The 25,271-nt window shown below is 52.7% G+C and overlaps 1 protein-coding gene across 1 annotated transcript; it reads left to right on the forward strand.

Annotated features, from left to right (window-relative positions):
• Positions 1-488: 488 nt before the first annotated feature.
• Positions 489-23,951, forward strand: THRA (thyroid hormone receptor alpha). Its single transcript, XM_080924562.1, has 9 exons — positions 489-693; positions 11,780-12,132; positions 14,656-14,723; positions 15,480-15,580; positions 18,757-18,904; positions 19,634-19,839; positions 20,668-20,814; positions 21,284-21,542; positions 22,048-23,951. Exons 2-9 carry the CDS (start codon positions 12,080-12,082, stop codon positions 22,296-22,298), a joined length of 1,233 nt encoding a protein of 410 aa, XP_080780688.1. The 5' UTR covers positions 489-693; positions 11,780-12,079; the 3' UTR covers positions 22,299-23,951.
• Positions 23,952-25,271: the final 1,320 nt, after the last annotated feature.

A 25,271-nucleotide genomic window follows, 5' to 3' on the forward strand; every position in this document is an offset into this window, starting at 1 on the left:
AGTAACCTGTGCAACCCTTGGATTTTGAGCTCTTACCCTGGAAGCTGTAATTTGTTCAAGGTCACACAGGAGAGTTGCTCCGAAAGAAGGGACCCGAACTCTGAAACAAACTACCCTTAGCGTTTGGTATCTGGAATTCTGGATTTATAAGGTGCAGAGATATCCTTGGTTCTTCCCCTACCCTAGGGTGCAAACTCAATCCCCCCCCCAATCTCCCCGCGAGTGAAAGCTATTATATTTGAAAATGACATCTTTCTCAAAACGTGTCACCGATCGACGCTCCTGGACTGAGTCGCGGGGAGGGGGAAAAGGGAGGGGGGCGAGTCTGAGCCTGGTAGGGCCCAAGGCTTCGGGGCGGCCGGCCAGGGTCCTCCGAGCGGTGGGGGGCAAGGGGCGGGGACCGGCGGCTGCGAGGCGGCCTGCAGGGAGCAGCCGCGAGCCGGCCGGGCGCGCGGAGCTGGAGCCCCAGCCGGAGCGGGGCGGGGGAGGGAGGAGCCAGAGCGGCCGCCGCCTCTGCCGGAGGAGCCGCGGGGCCGCCACACTCGCCCCCCGCCCCCCCGTGCTCACTCGCACTCACACCCCGGCGCTGGAGGCGGGCGGCCCGGGCCCCACCGGCCCCCCATGGACGCCCCCGGCACGGGGCGCTGAGACCCCCGCGTCGTTGCTCAGCTCGGTCCAGCGCGCCAAGCCGAGGTAAGGAGGAGGGAGCGAGGGGGCATTAATATGCAAATGCATCGCGATTGATTATGCAAAGCCGCGGGTCTCTGGCCAGCTCGGAGGCGGGCTGGGGGCGCCCAAGGGGTTCCCGCCACCGACCTCAGCCTTTCCCGGCGCCCGGGTGACCCTGTCACAGTCCCAGAGCTAGCCACTTACACCCTGGGGAAGGAAGGTGCTGTTAAGTGGTCGGTGGGCCTCGGGGTTCGCCCGCGGAGATGGCGTTTGGGCCTCCCCTTCGAGGGCCCGCCCCGGCCTCTGTCCGGCCGGTCTGCTGCGCATTCCCGGGATGGGCCCCGCTGCCTGCCGAGGCTCCCCCGCCCGCCGCGCCGCGGTTTGTTTACGGTGTGCCAGAAGCCTGTCGTGTTCCCCCCAACTCCCCCCCCCACAGCCAAAGAGACCGAATAGCCTTTGCAAAGCTGCCTCTAGCTACCGAGGGCAATGTGGGTGCGGCAGGGTGTGTGTGGGGGCTTGCATGGGCTGGGGGAGAGAGAAGCCCCCCTCCTCTCCCCACCTCTCCAGTTGAGCATGGCTTTCTGGTTGCAACACTCCTAATTGCAAAAACGCGGCGGGTGGGGTGGGGGGGGGAGTGTGAGCGTGTAGTAGTGGGGGTGTACTTGATGGTCCCTGGATGATTAGGAGAATTGCTGGCCTGTGGTTGAGAAAGAGATAGAAATGGACCCGTGTTGTTGTGTGTGCATGCTCCCCCTGTTTCCCTCCCTTTGCAACGTGTCTCTGGTGCCTCTTTTCTGTCTTGGGCCCTCCCTTGTCCAGTGTGAAAAAGGCCTGGGAAGATGTCAGAGGCAATGGAGAGAGCCACCCATTTTAGGGACTGGAGGGGGAGCACACAGAAGGAAAGCCAGGGAGACGGGAGCCTGCCCCTGAATGCTGGCTCTGGACCCAGGAGGGGGAGGGGATGAAGGGGGCCATTGTCCAAGATGAAGGGGGAGGCAAAGGTGACATGCAGACACAGATATGCCTACACAGACAGCCACATGCACACCCGGGGACAACCAGGCAGATTCAAGGACAGGAGCTGCTGGACACACCCACATGGGGACAAGGGAAGAGGCAGGCCGCCACTGCATAGTGGAGCTCCTGGGGTGGGACACACCCACGGGAGACCAAGAGCAGAGCAGAGAGACGGCCTGTGCACATACCCACGCAAAGGTTCACAGGGAGATGCTGTCACACACAGGGGTAAGGAGGAGTCGCTGTCACCCACACGGAGAAAGTCACTATCGAATGCATGCATGCATGCACACACAGCAATTGCACACAGCCTCACAATCATAAAAGACTTTTATCATTCAGAAGCACACACATGTTCACGTGTGCCCAGTCATGCAGCCATCATTGCTTGCCACGACAGTCACCGTCACCCAGGCAAACAGAAAAAAAAAAAAAAAAAAAAAAACGCAGCTACACATCAGCACGTTTGTACACAACTTGGCAACAAGTCTTTTCCTGGATTCGGCTGTGGGGCTGAGGTTCTGTACACAATAAAATCTCTGCTACCGAGAAAATCAAATCCATCTGTATTAAAAGACTTTTCTGCACAATGGTGCAGAGCATGCATTCCTGATAAAATAGCCTCATTACTGTCACTTGCCATACCCACCCAGTTACTAGATGGCAAGCTCCTTAAGACATGGGAGAATCTCTAGAAGAGCCTGGATCCCACCCAGAGCCTAGCACAGTATGTGCTCTGTAAACACTTGCTAATTGATTGACTGTGGGAACTCTAGGCGCAGGTGCACTTTTTTTACACCTAGTCTCACAGGTGCAGGGGACACTCACAGGGTGCCTTCTGAAGTCACAGGTCCCACCTGGCAGTGTCCAGATGACCCTGGAGAAAAGACACACTTTGGCTGGGGCAGGAATGTTCTTAAATGCACGTAATCACAGACTTTTCTCTTTGACTTCTTTTCTATCTTTTAGGCTCAGGCACTGTGTAGCAATGGGCTCCCCCCCCTTAGAGGGACAGAGAAAGGGGAGCAAAGTGGATGTAAGGGGGTTCCAGAGGGCCGAGTCATGGGTCTGCAGCAGTGACTTCTAGCAGCTGGGTTTGTCCTGGTTGCTCGGGAGGGGTGTCTGGGGAAGAGTTGGGAGTGGCTCTCTGGCCCTCTCCTTCCTAGCCTATAAGCCAGCCTGGACCTGGCTGCCTCTGCTTGGGGTTATTTGGCTGGGCCTTTCTTGGGGACCCTTAGTTGTCCCCAGCTGAGTGCTTGCCTCCCACTGCGAATCCGCCCCTTTTCTCACCTCTGGCCCTCCTGTCCAAACTTGGAAGCTTTCCTTAGGAGGCTGGCGAGTGGCTGAGTGAGTGAGGTGTATTTTTGACTTGGAATCTCTCTCTAACTCTGTCTCTCTCTGTCGCTGTCTTGGGGTGTCTGGCTCTTGTTGTTTCTCTGCCAGTTTGTAAAGCTCCTTCCTGCCCTGTGCTCATCTCCGTTGTTACCACAGCCTCTTTTCTCAGAGCTGGCAGCAACATTCTTCATACTTTTCCAGTTGTTAATACTCAAATTCAGGCCCTCTGGCCCGCCCAGCCTTCCTCTGGGGTCAATGGGAGGCTGGGGGGGTGGAGGTGCTCAGCTGGCTGCTCAGGACATCCTGCGCTTCCTCAACACTGCAGCTGTGGCTGGCTAGCAAATTTTGGGGGCTGGGAATGGAGAGGGAAGGGGACTAGGCTACTTCATTCAGGAGACCTTAGTCAATTCAGTGGGAGCACCTTAGGTTCAAGCTACTGTTCTTTAAGGAGCCTGTGAAGAGGCTCCTCCCCTAACTGGAAAACCATGCCCCCCACCTAGTGCAGTGGCAGGAGCTGGCAGAACCTAGCTGTGTCTGGATTAGAACTCGGGGCCTTTCTTCACATCCTTAGCAGCTGAGACCCACCTCAGAGATGTCCCAACAGCTGTATCTTCATGCTTGGTTCTGAGGGTTTAGACTGTGCTAATTTTTTTGGGGGGGAGACCGTAGCCCACACATGAGAACAGAAAGGGTAGCTCTTTCAGGGAGGGACGTTGAACAGAGGCTATTGGCACAGGAGACCCAAAGCCTGTGGGACAATGCATGGGGGGAGGGGAGGGACTAACATGCCTGGCTATGCTTCTAGCCTTGGCCGGCTTGGATAAGGATGTCTTAGTAATGATTCTCTCATAGACCTCAACAGAAAGATAAACTGGGGTTTGTCACAGGGGCTACATAACCAGATGAAAGGACAAGGAATCCTTATTCTAGCAGGACATATTGCAGGGTTTATGTCGTCACGGTTAAAAGTGGGGTTTTGTTGTTCAATTTGGAGTTCAACAGCCTAGGCTTGAACCCTAAATGCCTCCTGCTAATTGTGAAACCTTGGGAAGACTTTAATTTCCTTCTTGCCTTATCTGTAAACTAGAGATGATAACTATCTACCTCATTTAGCTTTTGACATTTATTGATGTTAAAATGTATTAAATGCTTGGGATGCTGAGTCAGGAGGATCAAGGCCAGTCTCACCTACATAGAGAACTGAAGGCTAGCCTGGGCTACATGATGCATTGTCTGGAACAGACACGTATACACTGCTTTAAAAGTGCCCCGTTCCTAACGGGGGTGTAGCTTTCTAGCACTGGCTGGAAAGGCTGGGGAAGACTAGGAGTTCTCAGCCAGCCTCAGATCTAAAGTGAGACTTCCCAACCCCCACAAAGCCTATGTTATTCATGCCTGGAGACCCTGGGGTTTCTGATAGAAGTTGGGTAGAGGTGTAGGTCTCTGGGAATAGTGAGGGTCCAGCCACCTCACCTTCTGGATCACCTCTCTTGTTCACAGGTTTTTTTTTTTTTTTCCTCTCTGCCCCCACCTCCTCTGACCCCTCACCTTTTAACTTAAAAGGAGCCCTTGGCATCTCAGCCCAGGACACACCTCCTCTGATAAGGGCACGTGCATCACATCTCTCTTGGGACAAACCTCATGCAATGAGAGACACAGAGAGAAAGAGAAAGAGAGCACAAACATGAACAAAGGCAGGGTGGGCTCCGTCAGCCTAGGAACTTGAGGAAGAGTGCAGCTCCCTTCTTCCTCCTTGGAGTCCCATCACCCCAGCTACCTACCAGGACCTAATCCTGGCTCACAGATGCCAGATTCCTCTGTATACAGTGTCCACTAGTAAAAGGTAGTGGCAGAGAGGAAACTGACCAACATGTAGCACCTGGAGATCCTGGATCTGTTCTGGTGTCCTTTACTTGGCTGTGGGTCTAAGGATCAGGATCCTCTTTCCCACAAGCCCCATTTATTCAGCCCCTGCTCTTCAAGGTTAAGTAAGGACAATGAACGGGCAGTGTCTGTTAGTAGATTTACTTGGAGCCTTTGGTGTAAGAGAGGATCTCAATTCCAGATCTCATGGCTACCGAGGCACTTAGGGGAACTTCGGAGCCTCCTGAGAGGAGGCAGGTGTGGTGTGTGGACAGAATACTGGCTGGGAGTTGGGGGCTGGGTTCCTGCCATTTACCAGTTGTATAACTTGGGGCCTGGCTTTTTTATTATGTATTACCTGCTTAGGGTAAGGATCAAGAACATACTATTGGACATAAGGCTATAGGTTGCTAGCACAACACTTGCCTGGCATGCATGAGATCCTAAGCCTGATTCCCTAGCACCACAGGAAGAAAAGACAAGACAAATAAGGCAAGATGTTAGTTAGCATGTTCAATCTGTATCGCTGCCTGGCATGGTAAGCTGTTCCTCTGGATTTCTCTCTCTCCTCCCCAGGCTGAGGATGCACGTGCCACCAGGAACCAGAGACAGTTCCGTCTCTCACTGAGACATCTGTGGCTCTCGTGCAACAGGACACGTGTCATGTCCTTTTGCCTGCCGGGCAAGAGCCGAGGGTACCAATAGGGACCTCCTTCCTGTTTGTTAGAGAGGTCAGAAGTTCACAGGTAGACTGGGAGACAAAATGGATATTATTGTACACAGAAATACTGCCCTGTCCCTTTGCTTTGGAGGTGGGCATTCGACCTGGAGAGCAGGGAGTTGGGGTTTACAGTTAGTGCCAGGGGCGCAGCCACACCCACTCAGCAATGGCAAAGAGTGGTGGTTTGAGCCAAGCAGCCACCCACCTTCTCCTTTTCCTCCCCCTCCCCTTCCTCCTGTGAGGAATTGATGAGCTCCTGGCTCTGAAGCCCTGGCTGCCTCTTTCATTTTCTCTTTTACCAGGCATGGGGAGGAGGAGGGGATAAGCTTTGGTGACTATCTGCATTTTCATACACATCAGTGAGTGGGCGTGTTGTGCATGCATCCATGTGAGAGTGTTTTGTGCATGTGTGGGCTGGGTAGGGCTCTGAATATCTCCTGGAACGGGTACTGGAGCCCTGCAGTTCTGCGCATGCGGGGTGAATGTGTGAGCCTGCACGTGTCCATGTGTGTGCCTGAGACTCAGCTGCATTTGCTGTTCTCTCTCTCTCTCTCCACCCCTTCCATTCTCTCCTTTCTTCCTTTTCCATTCTTTTCTTCCCCTCTGTGTCTCCTATCCTGCTCTCTGCCTCCCTCCCTCTGTCTCTGCCAGTTCTGACTGGGTGGGGGCTAGCTCTTGCCTCCCTGGGGTGCCTAGAAGAACATCCTGTCTTTTTTTTTCCCCCTACACCATTCTTTCCCTTCCGAGGTGACACTTTCTGTGGCTGGCAGACAATTTCTTCTGCTTTAGAGGAGTAGAGGGCAGGAGCACACCCAAGCCCTGTGCCCATGATGCCATCTGCTGCAAGTGCCTTGGCCCCATGACACCCATGCCTCCAGCGTTCAGCTGCCCCAGCTCCCAGCTCCAATTACCCTGTCTGCTGGGGGTAGAGTGGGGAGCATATGCTATGCCCAGTTTTATTGATGGGGGGGAGTTGCTTCTAACTCTGCTTTCTTGGAGACTTGGATCTCTGGCCGCTTTTTCTGAGTGGAAGGGGTTGGGGAAGGGGTCTGAAAAATCTGTGGAGGCTGGGTATACACACCCATCCATCACTTAAGAGTGTGGAGGCTGGGCATGACCAGGGAGGTGACTCTAGACTTAGCACCCTTGATACTTTATAGAGTTAGCCTGGGCTAGGGGAAGGGAGAAGAAGCAGGTGGGTAAGGCTATAAGAGAGTGGATGGGAAGCAGTGTCTTTGATGTTAATACTGGGCATCTGGCCCAAGACAGGCTACTGTTTATGTCTTTCTGTCTTTGACCTGCAGGGGGGAATTTCCTGTTATATTCTTTGTGGTGGTGGCGGTGGTGGTGGTGGGGGGGGGGGCAGGGAGGATCCTTTGTTTAAGCAACCAGTCTTCCCGGCATGCACATCCCCCATCCAATCTCCCACTCCCTGGCATTAAGGCCTCCAGCAGCTAGGAAATCTGACTTCTGGGTTATTGCTCTGAAGGTCTAGAATCCCAGACAAGATCTTGCTGCATCTCTGGGTCCCCTCCCCCACACCTATCTATAAAGCTGTGCCTAAGTCTGTGTGTTCTCTGACACATCACACCTGCCAAATAATCCCTGCCTTCCCTCCTTCAGTCTCTCCTGGCACTGGGATAGCTGAGAATTGGGTGGGGCAATCCTGCCCAGTCATTACCTGAGAACAGAGCAGGATAGAGGGTCTGTGAAGGAGGGATAGGCCCCAGCCCCGGGAGGCATCTGTCTCAAAGCATAGGGTGTGTGTTGCTACCACAGGTCCTCGATGTTCATAGATGCCCCCTAACCACTTTTAAGCTTGGTGGCTACTTGTGGGAACCCACGTTGGCACGGGGCACGTCTGCACACAGATGCCTATTTGCCTGTGCATGCCCGTGTATGTTTAGGGCTATAGTGGCTGCCCCGGCCTCTCCACATTACCCTTGATGATTCCATTGTATGGAGTCAGGACATCTATGTAGGATGATTGGGTCTGGGGGGGGGTTCTTCCACCCGCCCATCCTAGTAGCAAGCAGAGGGGAAGGGGAGAGGGGGGGTGTGAACCTACCCACAGCACTATTAATAGCCCACATGCCAGGCCACCAAGAACCAGCTGTCACCGTGGAAACCATTTCTACTCCTCCCCCAGCCTCCATTGGGTGGGACTTAGGCAGGGCAGAAGCACCCCCCCACCCATCTTTCTTTGTTGTTTCCCATTCTCCCTTTGTCTCTCTCTTCCATCGGCCTCTCCTTCCTCTGTTCTTCCCATCTCACTCCTTCCTCTCCCATCTTCCTTCTCCTTGCTCTCTTCTTTCTTGCCCCCTACTTCCTTGACACCCCTGGCTCTACCCACATCCTCCCTTGCCTCTTCTCTTTGTTCTTCCCTCTGCATTTTTCTTTCCCTCTTTGCCCATCATTCCCATTGCCTATCTCTTCCTCCCTTTTCTCCCCTCTTTATAGTAAGCACCCTACTATGTAAGTGTGTGTGTGTGTGTGTGTGTGTGTGTGTGGTGTGGGGTGTGTGTGTGTGTGTGCACGTGAAGGATGGCTGTGCTTTCTTCAAAGCCTTAAGGACAAAGTTCAGGGGCCCCGGGAAGGTAGAGCCAAAGCCAGGTACAGACACTCAGAGGTGTGCATACTACTTGCTAGACGGCTAGGGGACAGGCCCTGCTGGCAGCCTCAGGATTCCTTTGGGGGTATCCCAGGGATCCATAGACCTACAGAGTAGGACAGGCAGCAGTGGGAACCTGGCACGGTGCCCATGGATGCCGCATTGGCTTCTTGTCCCCATCCCCTCATTGCAGAATCACTTAAACTTAATGAAATGCTTCCCCCTCTATGGGCAGCTTGCCCGCGCTGCCACCCAATGGCTCTTATCTAACTAAGAAAGAGTGGGTTGCTAGGCCAACGGGCAGGTGGGGCTTGCTGTCCAGTTGTCCATCTGAGTGCCTGAACCCCGTAGCTCTGCCCCCTCTGTCTCTTTGGGTCTGAGCTCTCCACCTCCCCCTGCAAAAGAGGTACCAGACATGAGGGGGGGTGTTAAGCTGGACTCCAGAAAGGGGAGAGAGGCTGCTCTTCAGGGTCGTTATCTTTGACTTAACATGGACTAACATGGTTCATGCCTTCCTCTATACTGGGCCTCTGCCTGGGCTCTGTGTAGCCTCAGAGGTCCACTATGTCCTTAGAGAGGTTTTCAGGTGTCCCCAGGGGTTCTAGACTCTTGCTAGGGGCCAAGCAAATGCCTTAAGAAGTGAAGCTAGCACCTTGACTCTCTTCTGATGCCAGGAGATAACCATAACCTGGGCTACACCACCTGGCACTGGGGCACATTCAGCTCAGCACAGAGGTAGGGCAGACAAGGACCCTGCCCCTCCCACTGTGGGCACGTGCAAGCCGTTGGCAGTGCCCAGACACATTTGGAGTTAAGGCTGGGCCAGGGAGGAGAGAGGGGAAATAAACAGGGTGGCTTAGATTGGCACTGCCCCAAGTCTGCCTTGTAGCAACTGGTAGCGGTGGGATACGGGGGGTGGGGGGAGGAGGGCACTTCCAGAGCTATGGCCTGAGGCAGGAGCGTCCCATGCCACTGGCTCTTGCTGGGGTTCCCTGCCAGGCCCTGCCCACAGCTGCTAATACCCATTCCTACACACCCCACACCCCAGCATTCTTTGCCTGCCCCCAAGGCCTGTTCCCCAGGGCTGCCCCTCTCTCTGCTTGCCCACTCCTGGGTCTGCCTCCTCCCTTCCCTGGGGGCGCTTGGGCCTCCGGCTGGCGAGTGGATTTTTCCAGCTTCTGTAAACAAGAGATGGCAGTGTGCCAGGCGGGCAGGAGACAGGCGGGGGCAGCACCGCAGCCAGGGTGTGCCAAGCACTGAGGTACGGTGGGGAGAGGGGGTGCAGGGAGGGAGACACCCAGACCCAAAGCAAGAGAGAAAGAGAAAGATTCAGACAGATTGACTAAAGGAAGCTTTACTAGGCAGAGAGAGCAATGGGAGACAGAACAGTCTCTATTGTCCAGCCCCCAGAATGTTCCTTACTGTTGCCCCTCTGTATTAGCTAAGAGCAGTAGGCCTCAGTGCCCAGCCCTGGGCATCCCCACCCACTTCTTCTCCTCCCCCACCTCCACCCCTTAGGGCTGGCTATGCCATTATAAATTTATAACAGGAATTTCTCCACAAGCCAAGAAAAACTTGACCTACTTTCTTGCCGGCTCCCTGGGCTAAGTCTCCCCGCTCAACCCCCCCCCCGACTCCTGTCCAGCCCCCAGTGCCCAGTCCTAGCCTGGGGGTGTCAGAGACAGAATGGGCCCCTTTCCTGTGCTCCTCCTATTTTCTCCACCCAGGGGTTGCCTGAGTGCAGAGGCCTGTCCTGCTGCCCTGCCTCTACCCAATGCCCTGCCTTATCTCCACCTTCTCCTCTCGCCCCAACTCCTTATCAACTCAAGGGGGTGGGGCAGGGGGCCCAAGGCAAGGTCTCTGGTACAGCAGCCACGTGATGGAGTTGTACGTGGGAGCTGTACCCTTTGTCCCCCTCCCTTATGCTGGCACCTGCCTATGTGCATACATACAACCTAGGCCTGTAACAGGGTCACAGTGGGCAGCTCAGAGGAACTGGAGGTGGGGGCTTGGTCTAGCACTACCTTAGCTCCTTGTAGCAGAGTAAGGCTTGCTTTAGAGACAGGCTGTGACGTTTGTTATCCCCAAGCCACCTGCTTCGTAGCTGCATGAACTTGAGGGAATCGCCAAACTTTCTGAGATTCAGTTTCCCCATCTGGAAAGCTCATTTTATTATTTATTTTAATGTTATACTATTTTGTTTTTGAGACAGAGGGTCACTGTATAGCCCAGACTTGCCTTGGATTTGTAACAGTCCTCCTGTCTTGGCCTCCTGAGTACTGGGACCATAGGCATACATCATTAAATCTGGGTCTATCTGGGGGAAGAAGGTTTTTGTTTTTTTTTAAAGACAGGGTCCTAGCTCAGACTGGTCTTAAACTTACTCTGTGGCTGAAAATGACCCTGAATTTCTAATCCTCCTGTCTCCAGCTCTTAATGGCATAGAAACAGGAGGGCACAGGCCTGCAACAGGATTACAGTGGGCAGAGGAATTGAGGAGGAGGCTTGATCTAGCACTTGGTTTAATGACACACATGCCTGGCCCTTCCGTCCGCAGAGTTCCTGTGTCCCCTTCAGAAGGCACAAATCTGTTCATTCAACATCTGCACGTGATATTTCCTTTCTCTTTCTCCCGTCCTGGTGAATGGCAGCTGATCAGCTAAGTCAGCTAATTCTGATCCTTAAACTGGACAGTGGGATTTGGGACTTGGTGTGAGAGATTTAAAAAACCCTTAAAGGGGCAAGGCATGGTGGTACAGTAGTCCAGAAGCAGAAGCAGGTGGATTTCTGTGAGTTCTACAACAGCCTGGTCTATATAGTGAGTTCCAGGTCGACTAGAGCTATGTAGTAAGGCCTAGACTCAAAAAACAAAAAAAAAAAAAAAAAAAAAAACCAAAAAACAAAACAAAACACCCCAAATCTTCAAAGGGGCAGGAACTGGGGTTTCATTAATGCATAGGAAGCTGAGAGTCAGTTCCCATTTGCTTCTGTTGCTCCTTCAAGACACTAGCGTGGGGCAGAGAATAAGCTAGAGGGAGAGCTCTGGCCCAGCGTGCACAGCTCTGGCCCAGCATGGACAATTCCCAGACTGCCCGTCCCCAAAAGACACTAACGTGAACTTTCATAATTCCTATATGCTGTGCCTCTGCCCCACCTTGCCTTTGTGGGGACTCCTAAGCCTGTGAGGCAAACTACCTGTCTCTGCTCCCCTCTTGCCCTATAACACTGATGAATCCTAAGGGATCCTGGTTAAAGGGTGCTAACAATGGCTAATGTTTAATAGGCGCTCGTAAAGGGCCAGGCATTTGTTTGAATGTGAGAATCCAGACTTGTTGCCTGCTGCATAGATGACCTCATTCTCTCCCTTATCCCTCCCTGTGTCTGGGGCCTACCTTGTAGCTCTCCAGCTGCACCTTCGATATGAGGTTACTCTCGTCCTGTTTCTATAACTCCCCTCCGTCCCCGCTGTCTCCTTGCTACAGGCCCTGAAAGCTACTAAATACCTCCACAAACCTTACTCCCTGACGTACCTTTCTTACCCCACCTCTCTCTTCTCTCCACAGGTATCTCCAGGCAGGACAAGTCTCTGAAGACTTCCCAGCCCCTCACCCAGTACCATTTACCAAGCCAGCTGGCCCCCAGCTCTCCCACCTGCCACTCCCCGGCCCCTCCCACCACCAGCCCTCCCGTCTTTTTGGGGCGCAGGGCATGGTGTGAAAGGCCGAGTACTGAGGGGATAATATGGGTGCTGTCCCCTAGGGCCTGGGTGGCGGGGGGTGGGTGGCCTGTGGGCGTGGGGGGGGCACTGTGCCCACCCCAGTCTCTTGGCGTGCTGGAGGTCATCCTGGATGGAATTGAAGTGAATGGAACAGAAGCCAAGCAAGGTGGAGTGTGGGTCAGACCCAGAGGAGAACAGGTAACGAGGGGGCCTGACAACCTGGTAGTACCTACTCATAGCAACAGACACGGATAGCTCTCTCTGGGTAAAAGAGGGCTGGTCTCTGTTTTAGACACTGACTTTTAGGCACCCCTGGAAATGGACATGAGGCCAACAAGCCTGCTGCCTGCCTTAGTGTAGGGGTCGAGGGCAAGTTCATATGTCGCTGGGAATTAGGCACTCAGGTTGAGGGATGCTCATTTCGAAGGAGGAAGTGGTAGGAAACAGTTATGACAGGCAGCAGACATGCGGCCCCTTCCTTGGCAGTGCTGGACCGTCTTAATGACCCCCCCCACGTTGTCTCCTCCCCACTGTTACTCTCACTTGAGCATGTGTGATCTCAATGGCCTTGCCGTTTTGTCCTTCCCAGTCCACTCACCGCCTTACCACAAATAAGCGTGTCTTCCACAAGCCATGGTGCATGTAACATAACATTTCCGGGTACAGGCACCAATAACTATTGGTCACAGCCCACACTTATTTTTGGAATCTATCGGAAACCCCACACACTCTTCCTTGTTCATGGTCAAAGGCGGGTACTACCATTCAGCTCCTCCCAGGAAGTGGAAGTACACATCGGCTATGAAAGCTCTGCTTCCACACGGACGAGGCGGTGTCTCCTTGTTCACACAGCCAGGGAGAGGTTACTGCCCGTTTGCACTGCCTTACATCAGTTTAGGGGGTCTCTGCTTTCCCTGTCTGCTCCAAGTGGCACAGAGCTCTGTTCCATTTGGCATGGTATCCCAAGATCAGGGTACATCCTGTGCCTATGGCCAGGGAAATAATGGGGGTGGGGTGCTCTGGGGAGCAGTGTAGCTAACCGTTGTCTAGGAGATCAGATCCTGAGCCAGAAGGCCCGGAGGCTTGGCCAAGCAAAGCCCTTGTGCCCAAGACCGGTACCCAAGACTTTTGGAGGGTCAGAAATAGTAGATGGGATTTTGTGGTTGTGTAAGTGGGGCACTGGGTAAGAAAGCCCCTTCCCCCAAAGCCCTTGTTTATGCTTAGACTTATGGGACTGTTCTCACTGTAACTGCCACTTGGCTGTCCTGTATTTCCCTGCTCACACTTTTGGGAGAGCCTGCTCTTAGGTCTTGTAAAAAGGTAGAAATGAAGTTCCTAGTCCCTCAGAGCTGAGGCACCTCTTCTCCTAGCCCTCCCCTCCCCCATGGCTATGTGCCACCTTGTGGCTGTGAGTGGCACTGCACCCAAAGGCTCTGAGGCTGGTGATAGCCAAAGCCTCCTGCTCAACTTGAACCGAAGTGGTCTGAATTTCCCCGCCCTCAACACTACCAGAAGGCCTGAGGCAAGCCTGACCTTCCAGCCTTGTAGGAACCAGACAGGGGTAATCCCCAGGGTGTGTGAAGCACTAGGCTGTCTGTGACCATGACCCTGGCCAAGGTCACTGTGTCAGTGTATTGGGAACTGTATCAGGCCTTAGGAGGAGGGGCCCTGGAACATGGCACACACGGGCGGTTGTAGAAGGTTATACAATCATTGCATGAGTAGAGGCTTATGTAACCCATGTGTACTGAGGTTACGTAACACATATGTGGAAAACCTGGCAACATATATGTGCAGTGGCTGAGAGTCACTAAAAATATCTAGCATGGAGAAGCTCAGGGCCCTTTTCCTGCTGATTCCAGCATGGCACCCCAGTGTATGAAAGGCCTCTCGGCTGATTTGTTAAACAGAGGCTGTGAACAGGGCCATTCTAATATTTTCAGTCAGCATGGGTTATTTAGCATGTGCACATGACCTAAAAATTGAGCAACATATTCACATGGGAAGAGAGGGGCGGTGCCACTAGATGCCTGTCCAGAGCCTTCTATAGCACATGGGCACGTACCAGAAGTCATAGGATACATGTGAGAATGCCCAGAAAATTGCATGAGATTGTAGCTCCCGGAGCTTATTACCATACTTGGGTTTATACTGAAGGCTGCATAGTTATTCACATGCGTGGGTGCCGTTTCACGCATATATATGTTTGAAAGGTTACATAGCTTTAAGAATATTCTAAGGAGTGGAGCACATCAGCATATTTGGCATATATTAAAGGCTTAACTGTGTGAACGCCCCATAGATTGTGGCTGGAATGTATATGTGTGTATGTGTGCCTTACAGCAGTGCCTTCATGTGAGGGGTATCTGTGTGTTAGGAGACTTTGAATATTGCTTGTATCTGAGGTGTTTGTGTGTATGTGTGTGTGTGTGTTTATGTGTGTGTGTGTGTTTTGGGGTCTTATAGCAATACTTTGTCTGTGAGGGTGCTGGGGCTCGCTCTCAAATATGGTTTTGGCCCCATCAAAGCCCCTTATCTCTCCCATGCAGCTACCAGATAGCTAGACCCTTTCCGAGCTTTGTCAGCTGATATGGGGTGGGAGGTAGAATAAGAGCATAAGATGGGGAGAGCCAGGCCTGCAGGGGAAGGGTGGAATTCTCTTAGGTGAGAAGGGACTGCCCAGAGGCTACTCTGTGACTCTGCCCACTTTGCCCCATGCAGTGCCAGGTCACCAGATGGAAAGCGAAAAAGAAAGAACGGCCAATGTCCCCTGAAAAGCAGCATGTCAGGTGAGCCTGTCTACGCATGCCCCTCCGCCCACCTCACCCCCAAAGGAGCACACTTGGCCTCCTCCAAGCCTAGGCCCGGACCTCCAGTGTCTCTGGAGGGAACAGCCTACAGAACCTGGGTTGGATTTGTTTGGGGGCAGAGTGAGATTGGTGATTCAAAATCTATTCTAGTCTTTGAGGAGGACATAGGTCAGGAAGGGCCTCTTTGACCCTCTCTCATGGCCTTCTTCTCATCAAAGGTTCCACCAGCCTCAGAGCATCTGTTCTCCAAAGATGGGGTGCTTATTCCCCCAATCCCTTCTGCTATTCTAGCACTTAGATGTAACATAGAAGAAAAAAAAAAAACAAACAAACAAAAAAAAAAAAAAAAGGACCCCACCTTGGCCAAGTACAAGGTACCTACCTGCAGTTAGGCTGTTTAGGATACTGACATAGAAGGGTAGCTTGAACAGGAGTTTAAGTCCTGCCTGAGCAACATAGTAAGATCCAGGCTCAAAAATAACCACATGGAAGTGGGCCGGGTCCCTGAATGGACAGTCAGAAGAACAACTTCCATTATATATATGGAAAGAGATGGACAATCCCCACCCCTTCCTTTCTGGACCCTTAGAGTTTTTCCTTTCTACTTTGAGATAAGGAACCACGGTGCCAGGCTGGGAGATGAAGGAGAAAGGTAAAGTTGGGTGGGTACAGTATAAAAGCTTCTCCACTGGGCTCCACCCCATGCCCACTGCCTCCACCTTTTCCCCCTCCCAGGGTATATCCCTAGTTACCTGGACAAAGACGAGCAGTGTGTCGTGTGTGGGGACAAGGCCACCGGTTATCACTACCGCTGTATCACTTGTGAGGGCTGCAAGGTATGGACGAGCCATCTCCTGTCCCTCTCCCATTGCCCGACTTCCTCTGAGTCTCACACCTGGCGTAATTCAGTCTCTATAAGCATGGAACCCCGGGAGTGCCTGTTATATCCTTTTTCTTTTGCATTTCTCCGGTCACTTGTCCATTCCTAACCCTTGCTGTGACACACTCATATGCCATGTGTCTAACCTCTCTGAGCCTCCATTTCTTCGTTGATAAGACGGGGGTGATTGTGCTGCCTTCAGCATAGAGTTAACAAGCAAATTAAACGAGCTAATTTACCTGGCACGGCTTTAGATAACTGCAGAGGGGTGGGGAAAGGGTACCGCAGAGGTAAGAATCACGGATGACTATGGTTGCCTTTAACACAGTGCTGAACACTTAAGAGCACAAAGGGTCAGACATCATTCATCCTTAGTGTGTTAGGAATAAGGGGTGTGAAGCTAAGTGTACTGCACACCTGGGAGACTGAGGCATGAAGATCATGAGTTCAAGGTCACCCTGGGATATATGGTTGGTTCTAGACCAGCCTCAGCCACACATGAAGACCTTGTATCAAGAAAAGAATGCCCACCACAGTAGCACACACCTTTAATCCCAGCACCCTCCGAGGCGTAGGCAGCCTGAGGCCAGTGGGCTGAAGCCAACCTGATCTACATAGTGAATTCCAAGCAATCCAAGAGTACACAGTGAGCCCCAGTCTCAAAAATAACTAAAAAAGAGTGGGGGACACAGTGTGCATTGTACTCTCAAACTACTTGCAGTCTTCCAAACAATGTGCAAACAGGATCAGTGTTGTTCAGAACATAAGTGATGGAGGTTGGGGAGTTGGCCCTATGGGGAAAGTGCTTGCTGCACAAGCATGAAGTTGAAAGTTCTAACCCCCCAGCTTCCACATAAAAAGCCAAGCATGGCAGCATACCTGTCTGTAATCCAAAACTGTGAGGCAGAAACAGGAAAATGACCCGGGCCTCCTGGCTAGCCAGTCTACCTTGTCAGTAAGCCCCATAGAGAGACTCTGTGTCACATACAAAATGAGAAAGGTCCAAAAGGTGGGGAACTGTCGAAGGGGATCCTAGGTGTTGACCTCTGGCCTCCGCATGCACATGTACACACACTTGTGTTCATGCACAAGCACATATACTATATACTGAAAATTCCTGAGCCACCTGCAGTAGGAATTATACTACAGATTCCCAAACTGCATGCATACCCTACTTAATCCAAACCTTACTGTGCCAGAGCCCAGGAATCTGCTTTTTACAGGAGTCTCCCAGGTGCTCCCAATGTATCTGAAAAGGTTGAACCGTGCTGAAGGGTCATGATGGGGAAATAGAAGAGAAGATGGCCAAAGGTTCTTTTTAGCAGAGGATCAAAGGCCACAGACTTGGAAAAGCCTATTAAATTCAACCTGTTTCAACCTGTATGGTTTTTCCAGGACCACCACCTTCTGTAGGTACAGGTCTTTCCAGAAATAGATAATTTAAAAGTGAGACCAGGCATGGTGGTGCATGCCTACAGTCCCAGATTCAGAAGATGGAGCAAAAGGGTTAGAAGTTCAAGGCCATCCTAAACCAAACAGTGATCTTAAGGCTAGCCTGGATTAGGTAAAACCCAGGGGTCATGGCACACACTTTTAATTCCAGCATTTGGGAGGTAGTGGTAGGCAGTTTGAGTTTGAGGTTAGACTGGGCTACAGAGTGAGTTCTGGACAGCCAAGGCTACACAGAAAAACCCTGTCTCAGAAACCAAAACCAAAACAAATCCAAAAAATCTTTCAAACTAACACACAAAGGCGCGCGCGCGTGCGCGCACACACACACACACACACACACAGTGTAGAAGCTTAAAGTTTCTCTCAATGCCAGCCAAACCAAAAACCAGTCGAGATCCCAAGTTTCATGTCTGTGTTCCTGGAAATAATAGTAGCAGCGTAGCAAAGAGCAAAAGAGCAAGGCTCCCCAGCTTCAAGAAGATCTAGGTCCCGGGGAAACAGGCTCCAAAGACAGAGGTGCCTTTCTCCACTTCGAGAGCTTGCTTTCGGAAGTTTAGAATGAAGTCCGGCAGTCTGTATCTTGGCCCAATAACTTTAATTCACCCCAGATCTGGACTCTCAGACCTCAGTGTCTTCTAGAGAAGGCCCAGTTTTGACATCGAGGTAAAATGTAACATGCACGAAAGGCACATGCCATGTGCCCATCCTAAAGTAAGGTTCAGCAGGTATTAGAACTCACCTTGCAATCATCCTGATTCCTCCAGTGTTTCCTTTAAGACAAAGACTAAAGCAGCAGGAGGTGGGGGGTGGGCAGTTTACAACCTATACTAATGTCCCCACTCAATGCATTCTTTTGAATACTGATCTTCCTATTTTATAAATTGCATCTGCACAGATAACAGGCAAAATAGCATCTTTGAGAATGCTTTTGGGATCAGCATTGCCTTTAGAGTCATTAAGCAAAACAGGCAAGGTATTAATTGGACTTTCTAGGGCTGGCAATGTAATGTTGTTGGTTGACTGCTTCCTTCAAGTTCACAAAGCCTGGGTCCCATCCCCAGTACCACACAGACCAGCTGTGGTAGCACATGCCTGCAATCCTGCCATTCCAGAGGTCAGAAGCTCAAGGTCATACTTGGCTACAGATCGAGTCTGAACTCAGCCTAGGCTGTGTGAGGCTGTCTGTCTTGAAAAAATATATAATACTTTTTCTTTGGCTGGTTGGTTTTGGTTTTCTCTGTATTGTTTTGGCTGTCCTGGAACTTGCTTTGTAGACCAGGCTGGCTTCAAACTCACAAGAGATTCACCTGCCTCTGCCTCCTGAGTGCTGAGATTAAAGGCCTGTGCCACCACCACCCTGCATAATACATGTAAAAAAATTATTTAAAGTAGACTTCTAAGGCCTCATCACACCCAGGGAAGCCCAATGCTGGCTACCACACTCACTGTTCTTACTTCTGCCGCTACAGACTTTCTTCATCCCTCTGCAGCCTGAGGGTAAGGACATGGGTTTTTCAGGTCTTTTGGCCTGGCAGGGTCCAGCAATCCTGGGCCCACAGTGACATGAGGATGCCAGGTGACACTTGCTTCCCTTGCCCCACCCCCACTCAGTAAACTGTGTAGTTGGCTCAGGAGAGGAAGTCTTAATGATGAACCCTGCTCTACATGCCTCCGCCCTAGGGCTTCTTCCGCCGCACAATCCAGAAGAATCTCCATCCCACCTATTCCTGCAAATATGACAGCTGCTGTGTCATCGACAAGATCACCCGGAATCAGTGTCAGCTGTGCCGATTCAAGAAGTGCATCGCCGTGGGCATGGCCATGGACTGTAAGAGGCACCCATGGGGTAGCGGAGTTGGGCAGCTATGACAGGGTTGAGTGCAGGGCAGAGTGGTAGCCAGTCCAGGTCAAAATGATTCTAAAGTCTTGATCCCAAATCCTTTGGGATCATTCATTCCAAAGGAGATAGAAATCCTGTGTAATTTTTTTTTTTTTAAGATTAATTTATTTGATGTATGTGAGTACTCTATATGTACACCTGCAAACCAGCAGAGGGCATCAGATCCCATTACAGATGGTTGTGGGTCACCATGTGGTTGCTGGGATTCGAACTCAGGACCTCTAGAAGAACAGACAGTGCTCCTGACCACTGAGCCATCTCTCCAGCCTCTCCTCTGTTGTCTTGATGCATCTTGCCATTTAAAGACTTTAGAGAGGGAGTTGTTGTGTAAAAAGTCCTGTGTACCCAACTTAGCAGGGTTCCTGCTTCCCAGGGAAGGCACATGCAAATGAGGAGGGGCTCTTTCCTCAACTGTAGTTGGTTAGCAGGGTCAGCTAACAAGTCCCCATAGCTCAAACCAGCACCTTTTATTCCTTGGATCAGCCTAGAGTTGACTTGGTCCCAGTGATTAAACATGGTTTATATTGTGCCACTCTATTGCTAAGTGATTTGGGAAGTCACTTGACCTTTGATTTAGGATGAGTAATTTCAGAGCATTGGAAGGGGTTTGCCATGCAAAGTGTTTTTTTTTTTTTTTTTTTTTTTTTCCGTTATCAGTGGTTCTAGATGATTCAAAGCGGGTGGCCAAACGCAAGCTGATTGAGCAGAACCGGGAGAGGCGGCGAAAGGAAGAGATGATCCGCTCGCTGCAGCAGCGACCAGAACCCACTCCTGAAGAGTGGGATCTGATCCATGTTGCTACAGAGGCCCATCGCAGCACCAACGCCCAGGGCAGCCATTGGAAACAGAGGCGAAAATTCCTGGTAAGAAGGCATGCCTATTGAGAACCCAGAGGCTCGCCTCTCTTGGAAACCTCCTTGGTTTACTCCAGCCCAAAGCTGGTACTCTGTACTTGTTGGAAGTTCAGATTTTGTATATCTATACATATGCCTTTGCTTTCTGGGGCCTGCCTGTTCCATCTAATGGGATGCTCCATGAGAACTGGGTCTAATCCTCTGAATTCCAGGGCAGAGCTAATCCACAGGGACTGAGATACATAGTCATATAACAGTATTTTGGGACACCTGCAGGGCTCCAGGTGTTGTGTTCAACCCTCACCAAACTGACTGCCAAGCGGATGATCAGTTTGGAAGGAGATGGACCAACAGGGCCTAGTTCCCTGGTTGAAGATGCTAAGGGATGGAAAATGTGCTAATCCGTTACCCAACACTGGGCAGATGTGTTTGCAAAGGACTAGGTGTGTGACTCTGGCCATACCACTCAGCTGTGGGAGGCCTCTGAGAAGTGCTGCTGCTTCTGTTTTTCCATGAGATTTGTGCCAAGGACTGAAAGGAGCTATGCGGAGCGGGCAGCCTGGTGTCATTCTTTCTGTCATTATGGCTGTGTTTTGTTATAATTTAGTAACTAACTGTTCACACCCTTATCAACATTAGTAAGTCTGAAACGCTGGCTCTGGTCTGTCCTCTCTCCCCAAAGTTGAAGCCTTGAGGCAGAGACAGCTATACTGCAGGCCCTGCTAGGATTACCCCCACCCCCCAAGCTACCTTGGAGCTCCCCCTGGTGGGGAGGGAGTCTCCGTGAGGGGTTAAAAGGGGTCTGCAGCCCCAGCTGACCCTCATCTTTCCCTCTAGCCGGATGACATTGGCCAGTCCCCCATTGTCTCCATGCCAGACGGAGACAAGGTAGACCTAGAGGCCTTCAGCGAGTTTACCAAGATCATCACCCCGGCCATCACCCGCGTGGTGGACTTTGCCAAAAAACTGCCCATGTTCTCCGAGGTGAGTGTCAGATGGGAAGAGAGACTTGCTAGAGGAAACCTAGGGTCACTCCCCAGGTCACAGAGCCTCACTGAGTATTCCTCCGATGCTCTTTGGACAGGAGGGGTGATTCTTGTAGACCTTGAGATTCAGCACATGAGAGTGCGCGCACACGAGCACACACTCACACACACACACACACACACTCCTAGAGTGACCATTCTGCCTCCAGGCAGCATGACTCATCTCTTCATTCTGCTAACTAGAAACAGGCTGCTGTAGTAACTGCAGGACCTTGGCCAAGTTACCTTCGAGCTCTGTACCTCAGTTTCTGAAGGGGGTTGGGAGAATGATGGGCCACGCCCTTAGGCATAGCTGTGAGGTTTAAGTGCACTGGCACATGGGCAGGCAGAGCCCAGCACAAGGTGGGGGAGGTCGTGGGGCACCGGGAGGATGTACTGAAGTGGTCTGTGGTCCTGCTGTTCCACAGCTGCCTTGCGAAGACCAGATCATCCTCCTGAAGGGCTGCTGCATGGAGATCATGTCCCTGCGGGCAGCTGTCCGCTATGACCCTGAGAGCGATACCCTGACCCTGAGTGGGGAGATGGCGGTTAAGCGGGAGCAGCTCAAGAATGGTGGCTTGGGTGTAGTCTCTGACGCCATCTTTGAACTGGGCAAGTCACTCTCTGCCTTTAACCTGGATGACACGGAAGTGGCTCTACTGCAGGCTGTGCTGCTAATGTCAACAGGTATCTTGCTGCGGCTGAGAGAGGTGCCGGAGGTTCACAGGGCTCTTGCTTGCCTCTCTCTTTAATTTTGCATAGGTTTGGTCTCGTCCCTTCCCTCCCAGGCTCACTCCCTGTAACCCAGACCATCCTCTGCCCTGCTAGCCTATTTTATTTTCTTTGCCCTCATGTTTGGTCTCCAGACTTACTTATTGCCTCTGACTACCAACCCTTTCTCAGCCCGTTCCTCCTGTTTCTAGCTTCCCTTTCCTCTCTGCCATTCCTCAGTTTCTCTATCTTCCTTATGGACTGTTTCATATCTCCAGTCTAGGCCCTCAGTGTCCCCCCCTGAGCCTCAGTCACCCCCTCCTGCTAGGTGGTTGCTACTACCCACAACCCTAAGTGTCACTTTCTTCCCCTCGTCCCTCCCAGTGTCTTTGCCTCCATTCCTTCATGCCATCCCCCTGTTTTCCCCTGCAACTGTCCTAGACCCTCTTGCGCTCACGCCTCATGCCTTTTCTCCCCGTAGACCGCTCCGGCCTGCTGTGTGTGGACAAGATCGAGAAGAGTCAGGAGGCCTACCTGCTGGCATTTGAGCACTACGTCAACCACCGCAAACACAACATTCCGCACTTCTGGCCCAAGCTGCTGATGAAGGTGACTGACCTCCGCATGATCGGGGCCTGCCACGCCAGCCGCTTCCTCCACATGAAAGTCGAGTGCCCCACCGAACTCTTCCCCCCACTCTTCCTGGAGGTCTTTGAGGATCAGGAAGTCTAAAGCCTCAGGCGGCCAGAGGGTGTGCGGAGCTGGTGGGGAGGAGCCTGGAGAGAAGGGACAGAGCTGGGGGCTGAGGGAAAACCCCCATCTCTTCTCTCCTTCCTCCCATCTTTGGATAGATGCAGCTCCCATACACCCCTGCACTGCCCAGTTCCCCTCAGAACCTCTGGTCCTTGGACAGGGCGACAAATGAACTTGCTATGAAAGGTTGAGTGGGAGGCTGGGACCCAAGTTCTAGAGTCTCTGGGGCCCCAACCTCTAAGAAAGTAGGGGAAGGGAAAAAAGACTGAGAGGGACAAGTCATCTTGACTATAGGGTCAGGAGGAATGAGGAATAGGGGCAGGTGTCCTTACCCCTATACACACAGGAGAGCCCTGCCAAGTTCCTTGGCCTAGATTTCCCTTCAGGCCACAGGTCTCTACTTCCCCAATTACCTGGGTCCTGGGTGCAAAGAACAGCTTGGCTTGGCTTGGCTTGGCTTAGCTCCTCCCCTGGAGGCTAAACATGGTAGTCATCCTAACTGCACTTTGGAAACCAAGCAAGGGGAGAATATAAATGAAGAAAAACTAGACAGAAAAAAAAAAAAAAAACAAAAGCAAAAAGACAAAAAAGAGCGTTAGAGAGAGAGAGCGAGAGAGCGAGAGAGAAGATATTAAGTTATTAGCTGAGGCTGGCCCAAGGGGAAGGATCCCCCCACACCCTTCCCACGCCCATGCACTTTGAGAGCTGCCCTTCAGACCCCCAGAGAGAAATGCCCCCAGCAGACCTACACAGGTAGGGCTGCTGCTCAGAGCTGTGAGAGGACACAACAGGGTCCCAGCACCCCACCCCACCCCTACCCTCGTGCCCCTTTGGCACCGCACCCCAGTACTTCTGCTCTCTGCCACTTGTGCCCGCTGAGTTCCATCTACCTCTCACGCTGGATGCCAGCTGGCCCCTCACCAGCCTGCCCTGTTGCCCACACAGCTCCCCTTTCAAGTGCCCAGCCCCAGGGGCCTCCTGTCCCCCTCCTCCTAGACCTTGGCACCCACACAGGAAAAAACTGTGGCCTGGGCTCCTTCCCTCTTCATAGCCTGCAGTATTAGCTACAATCCAGATGCTGCTGTGTGGGGGGTGGGGTGGACATGTGTGTCTCCCAGAACCTCCACCCCTGTGGGACTCTTGTTTCCTGTCTGTCTTGGGGCTCCCTTTGCTCTCCTTACTGACTCCCACTTGATGCACTAGCCCAGACGTAGGGCAGGCAGGCATGCAGTGGGGGTGTTTCTGTCAGTGGCACTTAGTTGGGGCCCAGGGGAGGAAGCAGTTGGCTCTCCTCCCGTTTTCTTTAAAGCTCTTTAGGCCAGCCACCCCTCTGCCCCTGGGAACCCTCTTCCCTCTTCTTTTCTAATTCAGGGACTTTGGCTTGAGCCACCTCCCACCCTCTGGTGAGGAGTGCTCTGTTGGTCTGCACTTGGGTGAGCTGCCCCCCCTCCTGCTCCTCCTCCCTTTGGCTAACAGCCCACTCCTCTGCAGAGACAGGGAGGGAGGAGGTGGCCCTCCCATCGTGGAAGGGAAGGGAGGAGAAGGAGGAACAGAGCAGACCAGTGGCCCTGGGCTCAGGGCTGCATGTCGGCAGGGATGGATGGGTGGACATAGATGCCCCCCGGAAGCCATGGGGAATGGGGCAGGGGGCGGGGGAGGGGTGCCAGGGCTTCCTGCGCTTTGCACTATTGGGGCAAAAATGTCTTAAGCAGTGGGGAACCTGCCACCCCACTCTGTCCCTCAGCCTGCCACAGCCCCTACACACACACACACACACACACACACACACACACACACACACACACAGAGAAGGCAATGCTTTGCTGTTCCCAGGGCAGCGTCCTCTGCCACTGTTCAGGTATTCCAACTGGGCAGAGGGCCTGGAGGAGCTTCTCCTGTCACCTGTGCATGTGCCTGCCCCACCCCTTGGGGGCCCCTGGGCCACTTGTGCTATCTTTGTCTCTATCTTTTTTCTCTCTCCTGGGGTACTGATTTCTGTATTCCTCCAGTCCCATGATAATACTCTTATACCCCCCCCCATACCTGGGGGCTCCATGGAGTTCCTGACCTGCCTGCTGTTTCCCTCCTTCCCCTGACCACCTTTCCCCTCCCCCTCCGTTCCCATTCTCAGCCTTAGGCATGGCCTTTTACAGGCACTTGGGAATTCCCCTTTCCCCCAATCATATGAGCTGTGAGCCCCTTGCCCTCAACCCTTCCCCTTCCCCTCAGTGATGTGGAGTGTATGTGTGTGTTCCTACGTGTGAATGTATGAATGAGTACACGTTGTGGGCGGAGCCAGAGAGACTCAGGAGTGCCACGCACCTGCTCTAGAGAGGCAGCTGTCCCAGTCCCTGCTGTGGAAGTGGGGGACAGGGCCCTCTCCTGGGGGCCATTGGTGCTAATGGGGGGATGGCCTTGGCATGGGTGCTTAGCATGCCTTCCCCCAATGTTGGCCCGGGGCACTAGGGCAGGCCGGGTGGGGCAGCAGGTGCAGTATTGATGGGAGGGATGGGTTACTGGGAGAAGGTTGGGGGGGGCCAGGCCAGGACAAGGGGGTGCCAGAGCCATGACCACTACCCTGCCCTACCACTGCCTCTCCATCTCAGTATTCCCCCCACCCCCATCATTTATAACACACATACCTCATCCAGCCTCCTCCCTGCTCAGACTTGGGGAGGGTGGGGGAGGAGCCCCTACCCCTTCCCCGGGTGGTGGGTCTACAGGGCTGGGAGAGGGCAGGGCGTGTGACACAGACACCGTCCATAAGGGGGAAATTACTTCCTGCCCTAGGAACTCCAGGGTGGAGGAGGGGGACACTACCCAGAGGCGCTACTGAATGTATGAGAAGCTGGTGCTGGGGTGGGGGGAGGGGGTTGTGGCTAGAAACAGGGAAGGAGATAGGTCCTTTCCCCAGAGATGGGTGGGACTGGTAGGGGTGACTTGAGGGGTTCC

The sequence above is a fragment of the Micromys minutus genome, assembly GCF_963924665.1.
Source record: "Micromys minutus genome assembly, chromosome: 10".
NCBI lineage: Eukaryota > Metazoa > Chordata > Mammalia > Rodentia > Muridae > Micromys > Micromys minutus.